General features: G+C 35.8%; 2 protein-coding genes across 2 annotated transcripts in view; one reads left to right on the top strand and one right to left on the bottom strand.

Annotated features, from left to right (window-relative positions):
* The window catches only part of LOC307137479 (uncharacterized protein), an 890,992-nt gene that overhangs the window by 246,345 nt on the left and 626,849 nt on the right, over positions 1-17,798 (top strand). The gene's annotated exons all lie outside the window — the stretch shown is intronic.
* The window catches only part of nr6a1b (nuclear receptor subfamily 6, group A, member 1b), a 48,693-nt gene that overhangs the window by 4,195 nt on the left and 26,700 nt on the right, over positions 1-17,798 (bottom strand). Inside the window, exons 3-6 of the mRNA XM_079835146.1 lie at positions 16,715-16,942; positions 15,338-15,393; positions 8,176-8,336; positions 870-1,076 (exon numbers count right to left, since the gene is read on the bottom strand). Coding sequence (XP_079691272.1) covers positions 870-1,076; positions 8,176-8,336; positions 15,338-15,393; positions 16,715-16,942 — 652 coding nt within the window. The remainder of the gene's footprint in view (positions 1-869; positions 1,077-8,175; positions 8,337-15,337; positions 15,394-16,714; positions 16,943-17,798) is intronic.

Below are 17,798 nucleotides of genomic sequence, written 5' to 3' on the forward strand. Positions count from 1 at the left end.
GTTATGCTGCTTAATATTTTTGTGGAAGCCGTGATACTTTTTCAGGATTATTTGATGAATAGAAAGTTCAAAATAACAGTATTTATTTTAAATACAAATCTTTAATAAATTACTTTAATGCATCTGTTTTGCATTAATTTCTTTCACAAAACAACAAAAATCTTAGTGTACAAAAGATTTTAAAATATAAAATGTCCCTCAGGAGCTTCTGGAAATATTTTTGAATGATGGTACAAGCAAATCGTCTGTGTTTTGAACAATTGATTAAAAAAAAAAAAAAAGATAGTTTGAAGGAGATGATTCAGTGAAACCAATAAAACTTGCCAAGCGATAAAAGTGATGCTATTAACCCTTAAATAGCAAGTAATATTATATACCTCGGAAAATGCGTGTTTATGTATATCTATGTTCTATATTGATGCTGTGTATGTGTTAACTTATTTTCTTGTACAGCGACCTTGAGCTTGGGAAAGGCACTATAAAAATGAAACTTATTATTATTAGTGATATAGTGGTTGCTTTTATTGTCAGTTTTACAGTTTGTATGTATCATCCATTAAAAAAAGAACTAATTGTATATCAACATTTAGCTCAAGGTCAGCTGTCTTTTCATGACATTCTGCATGTTACATTTAAATAAAGATGATGCCAGAGTTTTTATACTAGATCTAGACCATTAGACATGACTACTGACAGACGTTTAGGAACGTAAGAGTGGAAATACAACAAAATCAAGTCAAATCCAACTCAAACATTTTGTAAATCCAGTCAAATCCAACACAACAAGTGTAAATCCTGTCAGATCCAGACAAATCCAACACAAAAGTTGTGTTTGGTATGTAACTCTGTGAGACGTGTGTGTGTCTTACCCCTCTTCGATGACCATGGGGGTAGTGAGAGGTGTGAGGTCTTCAGCAGCGAGTAGCTGGGCTGAGAATGTGTGCGATTGCGTCTTCAGGCTGCTGCCAATAGGGGGCGCCAAAGGATATTTACACAACAGGAAAGAGTGTGTCAGTTGAGGACTGCTGCACTGATCCCTACAGGACACAGAGTATGTGCTCATATCCACAGAACGGCTGCAGAGAGAGAACGACAGTTGTAAGTGCCATATATCAATCACCAGTGATTTGTTGAGCACATTTAAAAACAACACAAGTTGACCACAGTGCTTTCCATGTCTAAATATTACTCAATAAACACACAACAACAACAACAACTCAATTTACAACACTGATCAGTGTCCCAAAACCTAGGGGCAGTTATATGCACAAGCAATGTTAGCATCCAAATGTAATTTGAGTTCATATACTAGCCAATTTAATATACTATTATACGTTTTTTTTAATATTTACATTTTTTTATTTTATGTTTTCACTTAAATTTTTAGTTATTTTTAGCATTTGTTTTTATGTCTATATAGTATACATTTTTACTTAGGTTTATTTATTTTAGTACTTCAACTTTAAATAAAAATGGGAAATGTTGTCTTTGCAAATATCTTAAATGTTTTTTTTTTCCCAGTTAACATTTTATTTCTAGTAACAAAATTTTTTTTTTTATGGTTTTAGTTGACAATAACTTGATATGCAACCCATTAAAATTTTTGTGTCACATATTTAAGAGTGAGAGAGTGAGAGATTGTGTGTGTGTGTGTGTGAGTGAGTGTGTTCCTGCAGAACATTGCTCTTATGTGGTAACACTGAGTTTGTGTTTTTTTCTTGTTTTTGTTTTTCTTTAATATCATTTTAATGTAGGGATTTGCTCATTTTTTGCACATAATGTATAGCACAAACATACCCTTACGAAAATTATGCCGTATTGATTACCATTTGTGTAACCACACAAATACCCTATAGTTAAACTATGGATTTGAAGCTAAACAATGGTTAATTTGTGGTTACCATTGAATAACAATAACCCTGTTATTTATTTATTTACTAAAATTATTTTTGTTTGTTTTGTTCATTGTAAAACCATTGTTAATTTATGTAGGCTAATGGTAGATATATTCACTACAGGGAGTGCAGAATTATTAGGCACGTTGATTTTCTGATCATATTTTATTTCCAGGCACATTTGACCAATTCCAAACCACAGTAATCCTAATAACTACTATTGATTTAGTATTTAATAATGTATAAGTGATATATAATTGTTCATGAAGGCTGGAAATGAAAATCACCTTATATTCAGGTGTGCAGAATTATTAGGCATGTTTTCTTTTACAGATAAATTGAGCCAAAAAAGAGATTTAACTCAGACTGAAAAGTCAAAAAGTATTAAATGCCCATGAGAAGGATGCAATACTAATGCAATACTAGACATTGCAGTTAAGGCATGACCATTGGACAGTGAAATGCTCGTTGGGTCAGCAGGATCTGACAAAAACAGGTGGTGAAGAAAAGACACCTGTTAACTGCAAAAGAATTAAGAATTAAGGTGAAGAATTAAGGGTGAAACCATCAGGAACCCTTTAGTCTCCAGCGCCACCATTTTCCAAAGCTGCAACCTACCTGGAGTCTCCAGAAGTGCAAGGTGTCAGGATCTCAGAGACTTCAGTTAGGTAAAGAATCCTAAAAAATGACCCCCACTAGATAAGAATCACAAGCTGAAGTGTTGTAAAATACATGAAGAAGGTTTTTTTATAGGCTTTATGGACAGATAGGTTGAGAGTGACTCTTGAAGGACCAGCACCACATCCTCTAGTACCACTGTTTGAAGAATTCATCTTCCAGAATCTGGCAGTACGTTTTGGGAGTTCATTTTTAGTCCATCTCTGCAAAACGGACTTCAGGATGGACTAAAATGAACTCCCATGTATGTATGTGTCCATAGCACTCAGCTGACACGTTTGTTTGAAGGACAGCATTGGGCAGGATGTGGAATAGTGCGTTTTTTCCAATAAAATAAAAAAGTGTATTTTTATTCGATTAATTGAAAAAAAAAAAAAATCTGTCAACTAATCGATTATCAAAATAATCGTTAGTTGCAGACCTAAAAAGTAGTTTCAGAGGTGGAACAAATAATACACTTGAACTCTTTCCCCACCAGCGTTTTTGAAAAACGGTGTCAGCGCCAGCATTTTTGATAATTTTCACAAAAGTGGCCCCATGTGTAAGCGTAGTAAAAAAAACAACAACTACATTTTGAGCAAAAATCTGAGAAAATCCAGTTGTTTTCAGCTTTCAAGGCCGTTAGTTCTTTGACGTCGGCTTGGTGTGTCCCAGGCTAAAGACTACCTCTAGCCTGACAAGCCAGACCCACATCAAGATGTTGGGTCTGAGAACACACCATTGGCAGGGCTCAATCCGAGGGGCGGGATAAACGGTTGTCTTTCAAATTCCCTCTGCACACAATAGGATTGTGCCGCAACTCTGCAGTCATTATGTTAAGCCCGCCCACCGACTCTATATACGACGTGATTGGCCTGACTAGGGTTTGTTTTTTCCAGCTCACAAGCCAACAGAGAGTTGCTAGACGACCCTGGCGCTAGGGTGCATCTAGATTTCTAGGCTAGACTACCTCTGGATTAGGGCTGTAACGATTTGACCAAAAATAAAAACCTTGATTAATTTAACATTTTACCTCGATTACGATTAATGAACAATTATTGTTTTTTTTTGTTTTGTTTTTGCTTTCCATTTTTTGCCCTCATAAGGTTTGTGAGTAAGTTCCTGACAAGGTTTTTACTGTAAATGTTTTCTACTATTAAATGTGGAATTTTTTTTCTAATGAAAAAGTGCATTTCTTTGTGATTTTAAAATACTATTGTCTATGGGGCAGTTTTCTGTTTGTTGTACATCAGCTACAGATAAATTAACACAGTAGGCCTACATTACATTTATTTGAATGCATTAATGGGAGCGTGATTGTGTGTGTGAATTACTCATACCGTCTCTATTCATTATGAAGCGGTGATTTGAAGGTATTAAAATATATGCCTATAACGGTTGAGTTTCGAAGCTACTTTAGTGACTTTACTTTAGTCACAGTACAGCGTTGACACAGGCCTTAAAACACATACAAATGACAAAGCTTTGTGAGGACGCAGGTGAAAGAGGTCTCCCTTCAGGGCGCACGCGCGCGTTGTCAGAGACGCGACACAGCTCGGCTCTCTGTGTCACAGAAAAAAGCTGAGCACTAAACGGATACGTTTTCCGTATTGTTGTTTTTGAATAGTGCACAATCGCTTTAAATGTTCAAACTGGCAAGCTTTTAAACGCATTTACTTGACAAACTTTATGAGGACGAAAGTGAAAGCGATCTGCAATAAGAAGGGCAATTAACTGACCTGTATAAAATGAGTAAAACATGCAGTTACTATAGTGATTCTGGGCATCTATAAACACAGATAACTGCTCCTGCACCGCTCTGTGTGCCTGCAAACTGCACTTGATGCGACTGACGGGGCGGAGTCACGTGACTAAAACCGAAATGACCGACATGGGAAAAATACGTTGGTTAGAGGTTCTGAATTTCGGTTTCGATTAATCGTACAGCCCTACTCTGGATCATATTCAGAATGATGATCAAGTCCATCAACACTCCTAATGCTTGCACAGTCCTATATCTCGTCGTGGGCAGACATTTCATTCAGTAACATCAGGCAGTTTTGATTGATATGCCGTTTAAAAGTTAATGATTGTGTTATTTTACACATGTGTTATCGCTTGTTTCTGCTTCTTCTTCGCGTCTATTGTTCAGGTGTGTAATAGCGCCCTCTACCGTATAACAGTGAAAACACGGAAAGCCGGAAATGTACGTCAATAGAGTTAAAGTTCATGAGCGCGTGCACGGGTTGAAGCGCTATTTTTAGCACGAGTGTAATGTTTGTTAATAGATTTAACGTAAAAAAACATCATTAATCTTGACAAACTATATATCATTCTAAAGGTCTAAACCTCAAGCATTGAGGACAGACCACTGTTTTTCAGTGAAAAGCTTATAACGGCTGTATTTTTGCATCAATGTAAGCAATACACATCAACGATTTTATAAATAAAAACAGAGCACATACCTTTTGTGTCCTAATTACGAGCCACACACGCATCCACTGCAAACAATTCCAGAATGAATGGAAAGGTGAGGGTCCACTGAATAACATCCCATAGAGCATTTTTAATCCAACGAAACGATAATGGTGTAATATTGATGGTTAATCCTTTGTTTACATCGCATTTCTGCGGAGCGGAGTATCATACTAGACTGTTATGCAATAAAATAATGCACCAAAAACAGTCTCCCGGTAGCATAAAGTGGCATGGGTTTAAAGCTTAGAATGTTACGAACATTCTACAACTAACCCCACTCAAAAACATGCAAAGATAGCCGCGATATAGTCAAAAATATCCAACCATTGCACTCGTTTTGGCTGATGTCATGATGTGCTCATCCAATGATATTGTCTGTTTATCTGGAGCCAATAAAAGCATTGAATCGTCATGACTGACAGAAAATGTAGCCAATGAACACACGATTCCAACGAGACCTCTCATGTGTGTATTTGTCACATGGGCGTGAATATTTATTCATTTGAATGTGGCGCGCTCTCCCACGAGAGGCTGAGACAAGTCTGTGTGACTGTGACACACACACACACACAAACCCCTCCCCGTCATCTGACAGCTAAAGCTAACGGGCTAGTACAGACGGTCTCTTTGTAGTAACTGTTTGCTAATCTTACTAACTGGACGGAATTTATTATCCAATGGATCGTCAAAAGAAGTTTGTATTGTGCTGAAGATGCTTTATCTGAGCTCACTCGAAGCAGCGGTGTGGAAAACCAATGAGGAGAGTCAAGACAGCGATGACGGTGCTTGTTGACAGAGAAGTTGATCCAATAACACACCGGTGAGTTGATGTGTAGTTGTTTATGTATATTGAGAATGTGTGTGAGAATGTATTTATTTTATTGTTTCTGTGTGCTAGAAAAATGCAATATACCAGTATGCATTATACATATGCTGATATTTTGCATTTTTCCTAGCACACATGGGGAAAAAGTATAAATAATTTTTCCCCATGTGTGTGTAAATAAAACATATATATATATATATAACACATGTAATTGTTTATATATATATATATATATATATATATATATATATATATATATATATATATATATATATATATATATATATATATATATATATATATATATATATATATATATATATATATATATATATATATATTGAGACTGTATTTATTTTATGTTTTTCCTGTGTGCTAGAAAAATTACAATATACCAGTATAGATTATATATATACTGATATTTAGCATTTTTTCTAGCACACACAGAAAAAAAAAAAAAAATATATATATATAATATATAAAATGCATTTTTTCCCCTATGCTACAAAAAACGAATTGACGAAAAAAGAAAAGTTCTGGACGGCCGACCATCTGTGTGATTGTTGAATGCTCACTGTATCACCGGCCATTATATTGATTGTAGGACTGTGTGTGAATGTATGGGCCGCCGTCAATATGAATGCTCACTGTATAGCCGGCCGTTAGATTGATGCTTGGGCTGTGTGAGAATGTATGGGCCGCCGTCAATATGAATGCTGTCTAACCGACTGCCCATCAGTTTCATTGTTCATGGGATGGCCTGTAATTAGAGTGAATGATGACAGTGTGATTGTTGATTGAATGGGCAAACTATACAGAAATAGGACATGCAGTGCTAATTCTCTTTCCTTTCCTTGCCATTCTACAGGCATCAGGTTGAGTCTTCAGATGAGCTATGGCATCCAAGCACCAGCCAACCAGCAGAAAAGAGAAGAAAGCTTTCAGATTCTTCAAGATCTGCACTTGCTGTTGTAGACCTGAATCCGCCAGTAAAAGGCCAGTAAATGTTTTTTTTTTTTACATTTGCAAATTGTGTGTGTTTTTATAGCTATATATTTATATTATATTGTTATTTATATTACTAGTTATATTTATAGTTATTATACTTATATTACTTGTTGTATTTTCAGTTGCAAAGAAGTTTAGCTCTTTTTTATTAATATTTCATTTTTATTATATTTTTATAAGTTCTGTTGTACAAATAAATCACTAATACAAAGTCTTATGGTTCTGCCTATTATTTTATAGTTGAAAAAGCATTCAAGCATCATATATGATGGCTAAAACAGCTTGCAGTACACTTCATAACATTAGGTTATCAAGTCTCCTGTAGGTTTCTTGGCACCTGGACATATTCTTAGAAAAAAGCATGCAGGAACCCCATTTTTCATGATATCTTCGTCAAATTTTAAATATAAACTGATGAGACTTTTGCCTTTCAATTCATTAACTAACTGGATTCATCCAGGCTTATTTTCATATATTTTTACATCAAATAATAAAGTGTTCATTGTAGCACAAATCATCTTCAAGACACTTCAACTTCTATAACTGTTTGTCTTTCTAAGTTTTTTTCTACTTTAATGTTTGGGTAATAAACTGTAAATTGTCTTCTTTTTAAAGATGTCTAAATTGTGCATGTAGTGCAAATTGTTTAGCAACTGCAATTGTTTTAGTTGGGAGATGTCATTTCTGGGGATGTGCCTCAAGCAGGCGGAGGGAGAAATGGAACAGACATAGTCTTGGAAAAAAGCTTGCAGGAACCACATTTTTCATTATATCTTCCTCAAACTTGAAATATAAACTGATAAGTCGTGTGGCTTTCAATCCATAACTGAACTGGATTCCTCCAGGTCTATTTTCATATATTTTTACATGAAATAATACAACATTCTGTGTAGTGCAAATAATTTTTGAGGCATTTCAACTATTATAATTTTTTATCTGTTTGAGAATTATCAACTCTGATTGCTTTTTAGTAGAGTCCCAAGTGTCTTCTTTCCAAAGATACCTTAATTGTGCCTGTAGCACACTGTTCTCAGGAGCTATAATTGTTTTAATTCAGGTAGGTCGTTTTCAGCTGTGAGCCCCAAAGTGGGGTTGCAGTTTAACAGGTTAATGAAAGATTATGAAAACAAATACACAAGGAATCAATGAATTTTTTGATTCTCTGCTCATGTTTGTTGGTTCGTTACACGTCACAAACACCTTATAATTCAATTTAATCAAAGCCATTTGTCCCTGCTCATAAAAAGGGCAGACGCAGGTCAGCGCGTCCGTGTGTAAACGCATTAGAAGAACATCTCATTCGGGTCACACCTGGTTGACAGCGCGGGGAAAGATAAGGTCTGACCGCCCTCGGAGATATTGTTGCCAGGTGAACTGTGGTTACTGTAGCCGTGGCTCCATGTATCTGATAGTTCAGCTCCTTCTTTAAACTCCTGGCCAGACATAATTCGCTCGATCTCCTCCAGCGAGATCTACAGAGAGAGAAATGGAGAAAATCAGAGATGAATGCATGCCATCGACTGCGCTATGTCTCTGAGCTGAACGTCGCTGTGAGATAAAAGATGGAGATTGGTCAATACAAAGCGATCTACTGTGAATAAAGCTGAAACTGTTGAAAAGAAACCAACATGTGTACGTTCTTCATAATTGTTTTATCCGTTTTAATCCGTCAATAAGAGACAAAATCAATAGTGAATGGGGTGGCACTCGGCCCCGAACAAACTCTTGCTTGCTTGATTGTCTTTCTCCGAGGACTGAAAGCGATGGATCCGTCGATTGTGTTTTTAAACAGAGCGAGATGTAAACTAAGGAGTGAACTCGTGTCCTAGAATGAGGGAGAGTCAGCAGCAATCCTAACAAACACAAGCACTTGATGACAAGGACACAAGGACACAAAGACACAAACACACACTGTGCGCATCTCATTCACATTCTCTATAGATTTATATGCTGTATACATACTTATAAGGAAGAGAGAGAGGGGGGGGGGTGGGGTTCTGTTTGTAACAATTGATCTCCATGTGTGGCCTTCAGAATCTCACTAAGCTCTCAGAGGAAACACAAAACACTTCAGGTTCAATTCTGCAGGAATGCGCTGAGATTGTGTGGAGAAAAATGGATGATTCAATCAATTAAATATAGGCATATATATTATATATATATATATATATATATATATATATATATATATATATATATATATATATATATATATATATATATATATATATATATATATATATATATATATATATATATATATATATATATATATATATATATATATATATAATGTCCAACTTAATGAAGAAACAACATAGACAGTAGCCTATATTTTAAAGGGGTGGTAAATCACGATTTCACTTTTCTAACTTTAGCTAGCGTGTAATGTTGCAAAGTTACAACATTCAAAGTTTAAAGCAAAGGGAGATATTTGCTTTTAAAGAAATCAATTTCTAAGGACTACAGCAAACGGCCGGTTGGCGACTACAGACATTCCTCCAGGGTTGCTGACATCACCAGCCCCAATATTTACATAAACCCCTCCTCCGAGAATATTAAATAAGGGGGGGTGAGGCCATTTTGTTTCGCCGCGGGGAAGCTTTGTTGTGGTATAGTTAGGCTGGAGTGTTGTTGCTGCAATGTCGACCAAACGCTGTTATTTTCATCCGGATTGCAGCATATCTATGGATTGCAGGTCCACTTTGTTCAGCCTTCCTAGGGACGGGGGTGCGTTGCAGTGCGTTTAACATACAACATGTTATATGCATGTGTGTATGAGACAGAGGGGAACAGTTCGCATTTGCAGCAGATATAGGTATGCTGCCCATCATAAATCAAAGCACGAGATAGACAGGAAAATGTGACATAATGGACAATATTCGTCTGTATTTGCAATACACGAGCCGCGGTTCCGCTGCGCGAGACAAACACTGCCAGTGTGAATCATGCACGACGGGCGGGCGTGGCTCCCGCTGCACATTTCACGGAGGAAAGCTTCCACAATCTTCGCGAGTTTAATGCAGGATTCACACAACGGCTTGTCCTGAAAGATGGATTTAAAAACAGAAGCTGTTTACGGGCCACAACCTGTAAGTATGATTTATTTTTCGTCTATGTGTTTTCCTGTAATAGTTCGTATTGTTAATTGTACGTTGTAGCAAGGAAGTACACAGATGACAACGCTGTTTGGCTCTGCAAACCAGTCTGTTAAATGCTCATTCATAGTTAACGTTATCCGACAAACACCTAATGTTACAAACTTGTTTTTAAATCTCAACAGCGAACTTGGCATTAGTGTAAATTATTCTTTGATTAGAGCTTTTATGTATTGTTTATCTACAGGCTTGTTTATCTACAGGCATGCTAAACATGGTTCAGTGTTTGATTTGGCTACTAGTAAAGTCAAGGTTTAGTGTTCGTTTTGGGTTAATAGTTCTTGCGACAGATATTTGGCTATAATCGTTCTAAAAATACAAAAGTAACAGTGCCATTCAGTAGCGATCACTATAGATCCGCAGTCTTTACTCTTGAGGAATGAACAGGTTGAACAGGTTCTGCTCGATCATCTTCACTAAAATGTTCTGGGTCTGATTCGGGTATGGTTTTATTGACGTCATTGTTTCTAATACTACCAAAGCACCGGTAAAGGTAAGGGGCGTGACGTTTCCGACAAACGTGCACTAGGCGGTTAGTGAATCACAACACACTGGGCCAGCTAACCAATCTGAGCCCATTGCGTATTTTTGAGGGACTGGCTTCATACAACCCGGAAACCATCAGACCGTTTTTACAAGGAGGGACAGAGTAGTGTAGAATAGAGGTCAAATATATAAAAAATAATGCAATTTTTAAAAAACGAAGCATGAACACATGTTACAGTGCACCCCAAAAACACAATCAAGCCTTTGAAAGAATGTGTTTTACCACCCCTTTAAATATTTGTTTAATGGCATCTTTATACTGCAATACTCCTATTGATGTCCCTATGAGATTTTTTTTTCAAATGTATCCATTAATTGTAGGCATTCAGCATTACAAGATAATTGAAAGCAATCAATTTCAACCTTTACTAGGCTTTAAAAATATAATTTTTAATTTGAGTAAAATTAAAACAATCTTCACAAAAACCCATTATAATAAATGTCACATTTAGCTGTGCCCTTCAATATATATAGGCCTCAATTTTTTCAATTGGCCCAGTCAGACTGGTTCAGATTTTTACTTGCCCTGTCAAAATGCACTAAAAGTTATTGTTTTCGTTGTTTTTGACCCATGTAACCTTGTAAACAGTGCTTTAAGGTTTCCAGGTAGGTCTAACAGTTAGGATATATACAGAAATTGAATAAAGTTATCAAACACTTCACAGTCGTTACTGCATAAACGATACATTAAATATATACTAATCCTTATTAAAGTGATTGTTCACCCAAAAATGAAAATTGTGTCATAATTTTCTCACCCTCAAGTTGTTCCAAAGCTGTATGAGTTTCTTTGTTCTGCTGAACACAAAAGAAGATAGAGTGAAGAATGTTTGTAACAAAGCAGATAGAGCAACTATTGACTACCATAGTATTTTTTTTTCCTACTATGGTGGTCAATAGTTGCTCTATCTGCTTGGTTACAAACATTCTTCACTCTATCTTCTTTTGTGTTCAGCAGAACAAAGAAACTCATACAGCTTTGGAGCAACTTGAGGGTGAGAAAATTATGACACAATTTTCATTTTTGGGTGAACTATCCCTTTAAAGCTGCGTTTGGATTCTCAACCTTTGTCTCTCGGAGCAGTACGTTACAACTACAAAGGTTATTCAGTCATAAACAGTGAGCGATTTTTCTCTTTTTTCTTTTGGTTCTTTGATTACCTTTAAAGGGATAGTTCACCCAAAAATGAAAATTATCCCATTATTTACTCACCATCAAGCCATCCTAGGTGTGACATATGACATTCTTCTTTCAGACGAATACAATCGGAGTTATGCTGCGTTCACACCAAACACGAATAGAGCGCCCAATCGCGTCTAGTTTGACGCATGAACATTTTGAATCCATTTGCGCGACTGCGGCGAATTGGACGCGCGTAGAAATCGAGTGTTTGAAGCTAAATAGATGCGCGTTCAAGGCACTCCAGGAATGTCATAAAACACCACTCTGCCTCTTTTCATTTTCATTAAAAATATATATAAAGTAGTGGTGCAACGGATCACAAAACTCACGGTTCGGATCGCACTACGGATCATGAGTCACGGATCGGATCATTTTTCGGATCAGAATAAAAGGGGGAGGAGACTATTTTTATTTGCTTTCCATTTATTCCATGAAAAATTTTGGTGTTAACATAACCTATATGGTTTATAGGTTAACAAGGAACTTTTGGTGTTAACAAAAATAAAATAAATAAATAACCATCTGAATAAAACAAATTTGACTAAAAACAACCTGAGACTTTTTCTTTTTTTTTTTTAAGATTAGGATGTCAACATTCTCAGGGAGAGTAGACCTCTCACACTTGTCAGCATTGCAATTCTCTTTGTAGGCCTATACACTATTTTATAGATATCATGTTTAAACGCACTACACTTAAACAACGTTTTATTGAATTCATTACTTTGTATTTATATAGCCTAATACCTATTTTAGATGTATATATTACGTTGCTCATGCAAATTGCAAAACAGACGATAGACTATGTTAAAATAACAAACATTTTAAATTAAAACTACGCTTTTCTTTTGTTTTTAAATCTTTTGACAAGAAATCCTGCAGGTCATAAAGAACTTTGTTTTTCCACCCCCAAGAACGGACAGGTGCTCTCCATTATTTCTCTTTGTTTACTTAAAGGCCGTTTTCCTTGCTTTACTCGAGGCAAAAAGCCATGTGTTGACTTTAAAACCGAGTAGACGTTACATTATATGCATCTGTGGTGGAATTACTAGATTTTCGCATCGATAGGCTACATGTTTGTTTTAATGCGGATGCGCTGTCACTTTAATTCAGCGCCAGCACATCAAACAATAGACTCTGTGCGGAAACGATCGCAGCACAGCTGTACAGCTACGCGCTCCTGCACACACTGACGGACCGAAGCCGCGTGCAGTGAAAGCTGTATCCGTTAACATGGGTATGGAAAAATACGCACCGCATACGCACTGCAAACGGAGTGAAACGGGCGTCAGCAGGTGCCATGCTCGATGTATGCGCCACTTGCATTCAGCTTTCTCGTGCCACAGTGCCTACATAATGTTACAGTTTTGTCCACACCCTTCTTCCGTCATCATTATATTTTACGGGGAAGCCAAAATGCTCCCATACACGCGATTTGAATGATGCGGGAGGTTTTTCAAGTTCTTCTGCTTCTCCGCCACTGTTGACTAATTAACATGCCCTGTTCACGAGTTTCTCTGAAACTCAGCATCGAGTTTAAAGGAACGAGATCACTTAAAAAGCAATATCGGCAGAAAAACTGTATTTAAGTCTGCAATCGCTAAACAATTCAGATTAATCCACAAGTTAAAAAAAAAAAAAAAAAAAAAGCACAATAAATCCGCGGGTCAGGTGCGTACCGAACCGTGGGTCGTGATCCGTATGGATCACGGATCAACTGCGATCCGTTACACCCCTAATATAAAGCATTAATAGCCACACAAATGTGGTCCAGGCAACTTCTACATTATCTTCACTGCATGTATATTTAAATATCCTTAAAAAATAAAGTCATGAAACTTCTCTTTGCCCTCAGTCAATACGATTTGGCAGACAACAAATTATAGACCAAAGATCGCCCGTTAGATCCACACAAGACGAACCACTACAGGACATCAGAGCCAGTGGCAAATGGACTAGCCGAGAAAAGGCTGCACTCGCCGGGGTTATGAGCGCTGAGTGCCCGGTGATCGCCTGGATCTTACAACTCCAAAAACACAAGATTATTTTTTTTAAATAGCGCTCTCTTTATAAATAAACCACAGATTTGAGCTTTAAACAACTACATTCTCACCTGAAAAAGTCTTAAAACTACTTTTTGTGACACAATAGTAGTATTTTTAAATTATGCAGGGTTTCTCATCACGTCACTTTACCACGTGACCGCAGCGAGCAGGCTCCTGATTGGTTAATGTAGCGTGAATTGACGGCAAAGTAAAAAAATTTCAACTCGGGCGTCAGACGCAAATTCGCTTCAAATGCGTGAATGCACAAAAGCAACAATTCGCGCGAACTGGATGCGCGAAACGCACCTTCCCCGTCGCGGGACCTCCAGACGTGCGTCAACGGCCTTTCCATTGACTTAACATTAAAATCACTCGCGCCAGTGATTTTGCCACTCGCGCAGCATATATATATATATATATATATATATATATATATATATATATATATATATATATATATATATATATATATATATATATATATATATATATATATATATATATATATATATATATATATATATATATATATATATATATATATATATATATATATATATATATATATATATATATATATATATATATATAATATAAAAAAAGTCCTGGCTCTTCCAAGCATTATAATGGTAGTGAATGGCAGCCCAAAATTTTAAGCCCAAAAAAGTGCATCCATCCATCATAAAAGTGCTCCACATGGCTCCATATTTAACACGATATAAAGTAAAATATCTGGCTTCCGCCAGACCGCCTTCCATATTCAACTTACGGAAAAATCATAACTGACGCGAAGCGTTTTGAACAGCGTGAGGTGTTACACTTCGTTAGTTGAATACTATATAATGGATGGATGCACTTTTTTGGGCTTCACATTTTTGCCTAATATTCACTGCCATTATAATACGTGGATTAGCCAGGGCATTTAATATAACTCCGATTGTATTCGTCTGAAAGAAGAATTTCACATACACCTGGGATGGTTTGAGGGTGAGTAAACTATGGGATAATTTTCATTTTTGGGTGAACTATCCCTTTAAAATGACAAACAGCAGCAGGTTTATTAGGCTGCTGTCACTTTAAGACCTGCAGCATATGATGCGGATCTGACACAGATTTTCTCACAATGTTCATTCAAGACTTAATTTAACTAATTTAACCGTGCTTGCGAGGATACTTGACAAAAAAAAAACAGGCATTTTTGCATAATTTTTGTCCGTTCAAGCGTTGTCTGAAGCGACTCTGTGTCATGTGTCTGTCACCACTGTACTGTGTCTTAATTGGTTTAAAAAGCATTTGCATGAATAAGAGCGTGATCATATAATGTGTATAATGTGTAAGGCTAGACATAGGAAAATGGGGGGGGGGGGGGGGGTGCTGCGTTCATTCCGTTAAATATTTTTTATTATAAACCGCATATGTTTAACCGCAAATAAATGTGTAATGTTAATTAACACGTTAATTTTGACAGCCCTAGATATCCAGATTTAGCTCACTTCTGGGGACAAATAGCTTTAGCCATGTAAAAACACACACAATTGTCTTACCTGTACAGGTCCAATCATTTTATTCCTTCCTCCTGGCATCCCATCCTCTCTGATTGCTGAGAGAGAAAGAAGATCTGTTAGGAATTGCAATACAAATGCTATTTCTGCAATATTCATACTGTGTATAGTCTTTTTGCACTAAACGCCTGGATGATTATTCATCAAAATGGACAATATAAATAAGTATTATATCCCACAAATCAATGCTCTCAATGTGTCATTAATTTTCAGTTTGAGAAATTAACTGGCAATATCAACCACAATTTTTAACATCTCTGACTCATTACTCAATGGGACTTCAAAGATGCAGGACACCTTTGCACAACATTTAATAAAAAAATTCATGCCAGGAGGAAGTTGGTGGATGGTAGAGCAATAAAGATCAACAGCTCCCTCTGGTGCACGCCGCAGGCAAGTACACGCAATAGTGTGTGCCACAGGCTAAAGTGTAAATGATCTATTTGTATATGTGTGTGAGAGTTTTGCCCTAAGCATCAGAGAGGGACAGCATGCTCCGGATCAAGAAATGTGTTATCAGCACCATCTAGGCAACTCATGATTATACATGCAGTGTCGTAACCCAGATCTACAATCTGATTTCTGTGCATGTGTTTTTTTTCTTCAGGCACGGCTAATCAAACCCTGATCGATATCACCTAATTTACATAGTGGAAAGATCAGATATTTGTCTCTAATGAAGCAGCATCAAAGAACAGACGAGAGGGACGAGTTAAGAGGTAAATGCATAAACCTTGAACATTTTGTTTTTGTGTTTATACAAAAGAGGTGTAGCATAATTAGGGTGAAATTGTAATTCTGAATGGATACGCATAAAAAGGAGAACGGAAAGGAAAAATAGCACAAGGGAAAACAAGAAAAAACAAGGGCAAAGAAAAAAGATTAAAGGATGTGGTTCAATAACAGCCAACTTTTAAAGATATGAAATCTTATGATATTCATAGTATCAAGGAATAATGTTTGTTTTTACTTTGTTTTAGATGCTAATGATAATGAAAATGTATTTGTTTTACCAATTATTTTCATATTTGGTAACACGTTACAATTAGTTAAAGCATTAACTAAAATTAGCTGACAATGAGCAATACATTTGTTACAGTATTTAATAATCTTTGTTAATGTTAGTTTATAAAAATACAACAGTTTATTGTTAATTAATGTAGTTAACTAATGTTAACAAATGGAACATTATTGTAAAGTGTTACTTTAGCTTGCATTTTAATAGTAATAACCTTGACTTAAACAGGATTCTCACTGCATTTCTTAAGCACATGTTGGATTTAATCAGGGCAAAGCTGCTGGTTTAAATCATCATCACCTGTGTGTGTTTGTGAGTGTGTGTGACCGCGTTTGGCTCACCCTTGCGGTTCATTCCCATCTGAAGGCATTTCTGCAGTCTGCAGTACTGACAGCGGTTGCGTTGCTTGCGGGACATCTGGCAGTTCTTGTCCCTGTTGCAGCGGTAGATGCGCTTGTTGCAAATGCTGCGTTTGAAGAAGCCCTTACACCCCTCACAGGAAATGATGCCATAGTGCAGTCCGGACGCCCGGTCACCGCAGATCAGACACCAGCGATCACCTCCGTCCTCTACAGGGAAAGAAAGAAAGAGGTCTCATTTTCTCAAATTTCCTCATTTTTACTGTGCCCTGTGTATATGTACATTTTTCAATTATCAGGGAAATATGTTGTAATTCGTATCAGCTTTTTATTAAAACAATAAAAGTCTATGATATTTACCTAACTATCCAAATGAGGACATTTGTATGTGTGAGGTTTTTGCTATCTTTATGTATAGGGAATCACGAACAATCTACCAAATAATAGCTTAATTCAAATCTAAAAATGTCAAAATAAGATTACAAAAAAAAAGAAAAAAAATATATAGTTTATAAATACATATTCTGTACATACAGTATTAAAATACAATAAAATATAATAAAATGAAAGAAAATAAAAGAATGTTTAAAAAATAAAATACATTTAAATGTAAATATTTAATAAATTAAAATAAAATGCATTAAAGTAAGAAATTATATAATTTCATGTTATTTTAATACATTTAAAAATGTAAATAAATAATAATGATAATATATTAAAGTAATACAAATAAATTATTTCATGTTAAAATATAATAAAATTAAAGTAAATAAACTAAAATAATAAAATACATTATTTTAATACATTACTGAAATAATAAATATATTTTATTATATTATAAATATTTATAATTTATTCATAATACATGTCAAAAATGTTACACATTATTAAAATTAAATGAATAAAATTAAATCAAATCAAATGGGTATAAATATATACAATTTGTATTTTTGTCTGATATACTGTACATCTCAGCATTAGCCATTAAAAACATATTGGTTGCACACCAGTCCATGGGATATAAATATGATATGTGTGCAAATATATTTTAAAAACATGTTTTAGT

Source organism: Gobio gobio (genome assembly GCF_949357685.1).
Source record: "Gobio gobio genome assembly, chromosome: 14".
Taxonomy (NCBI): domain Eukaryota; kingdom Metazoa; phylum Chordata; class Actinopteri; order Cypriniformes; family Gobionidae; genus Gobio; species Gobio gobio.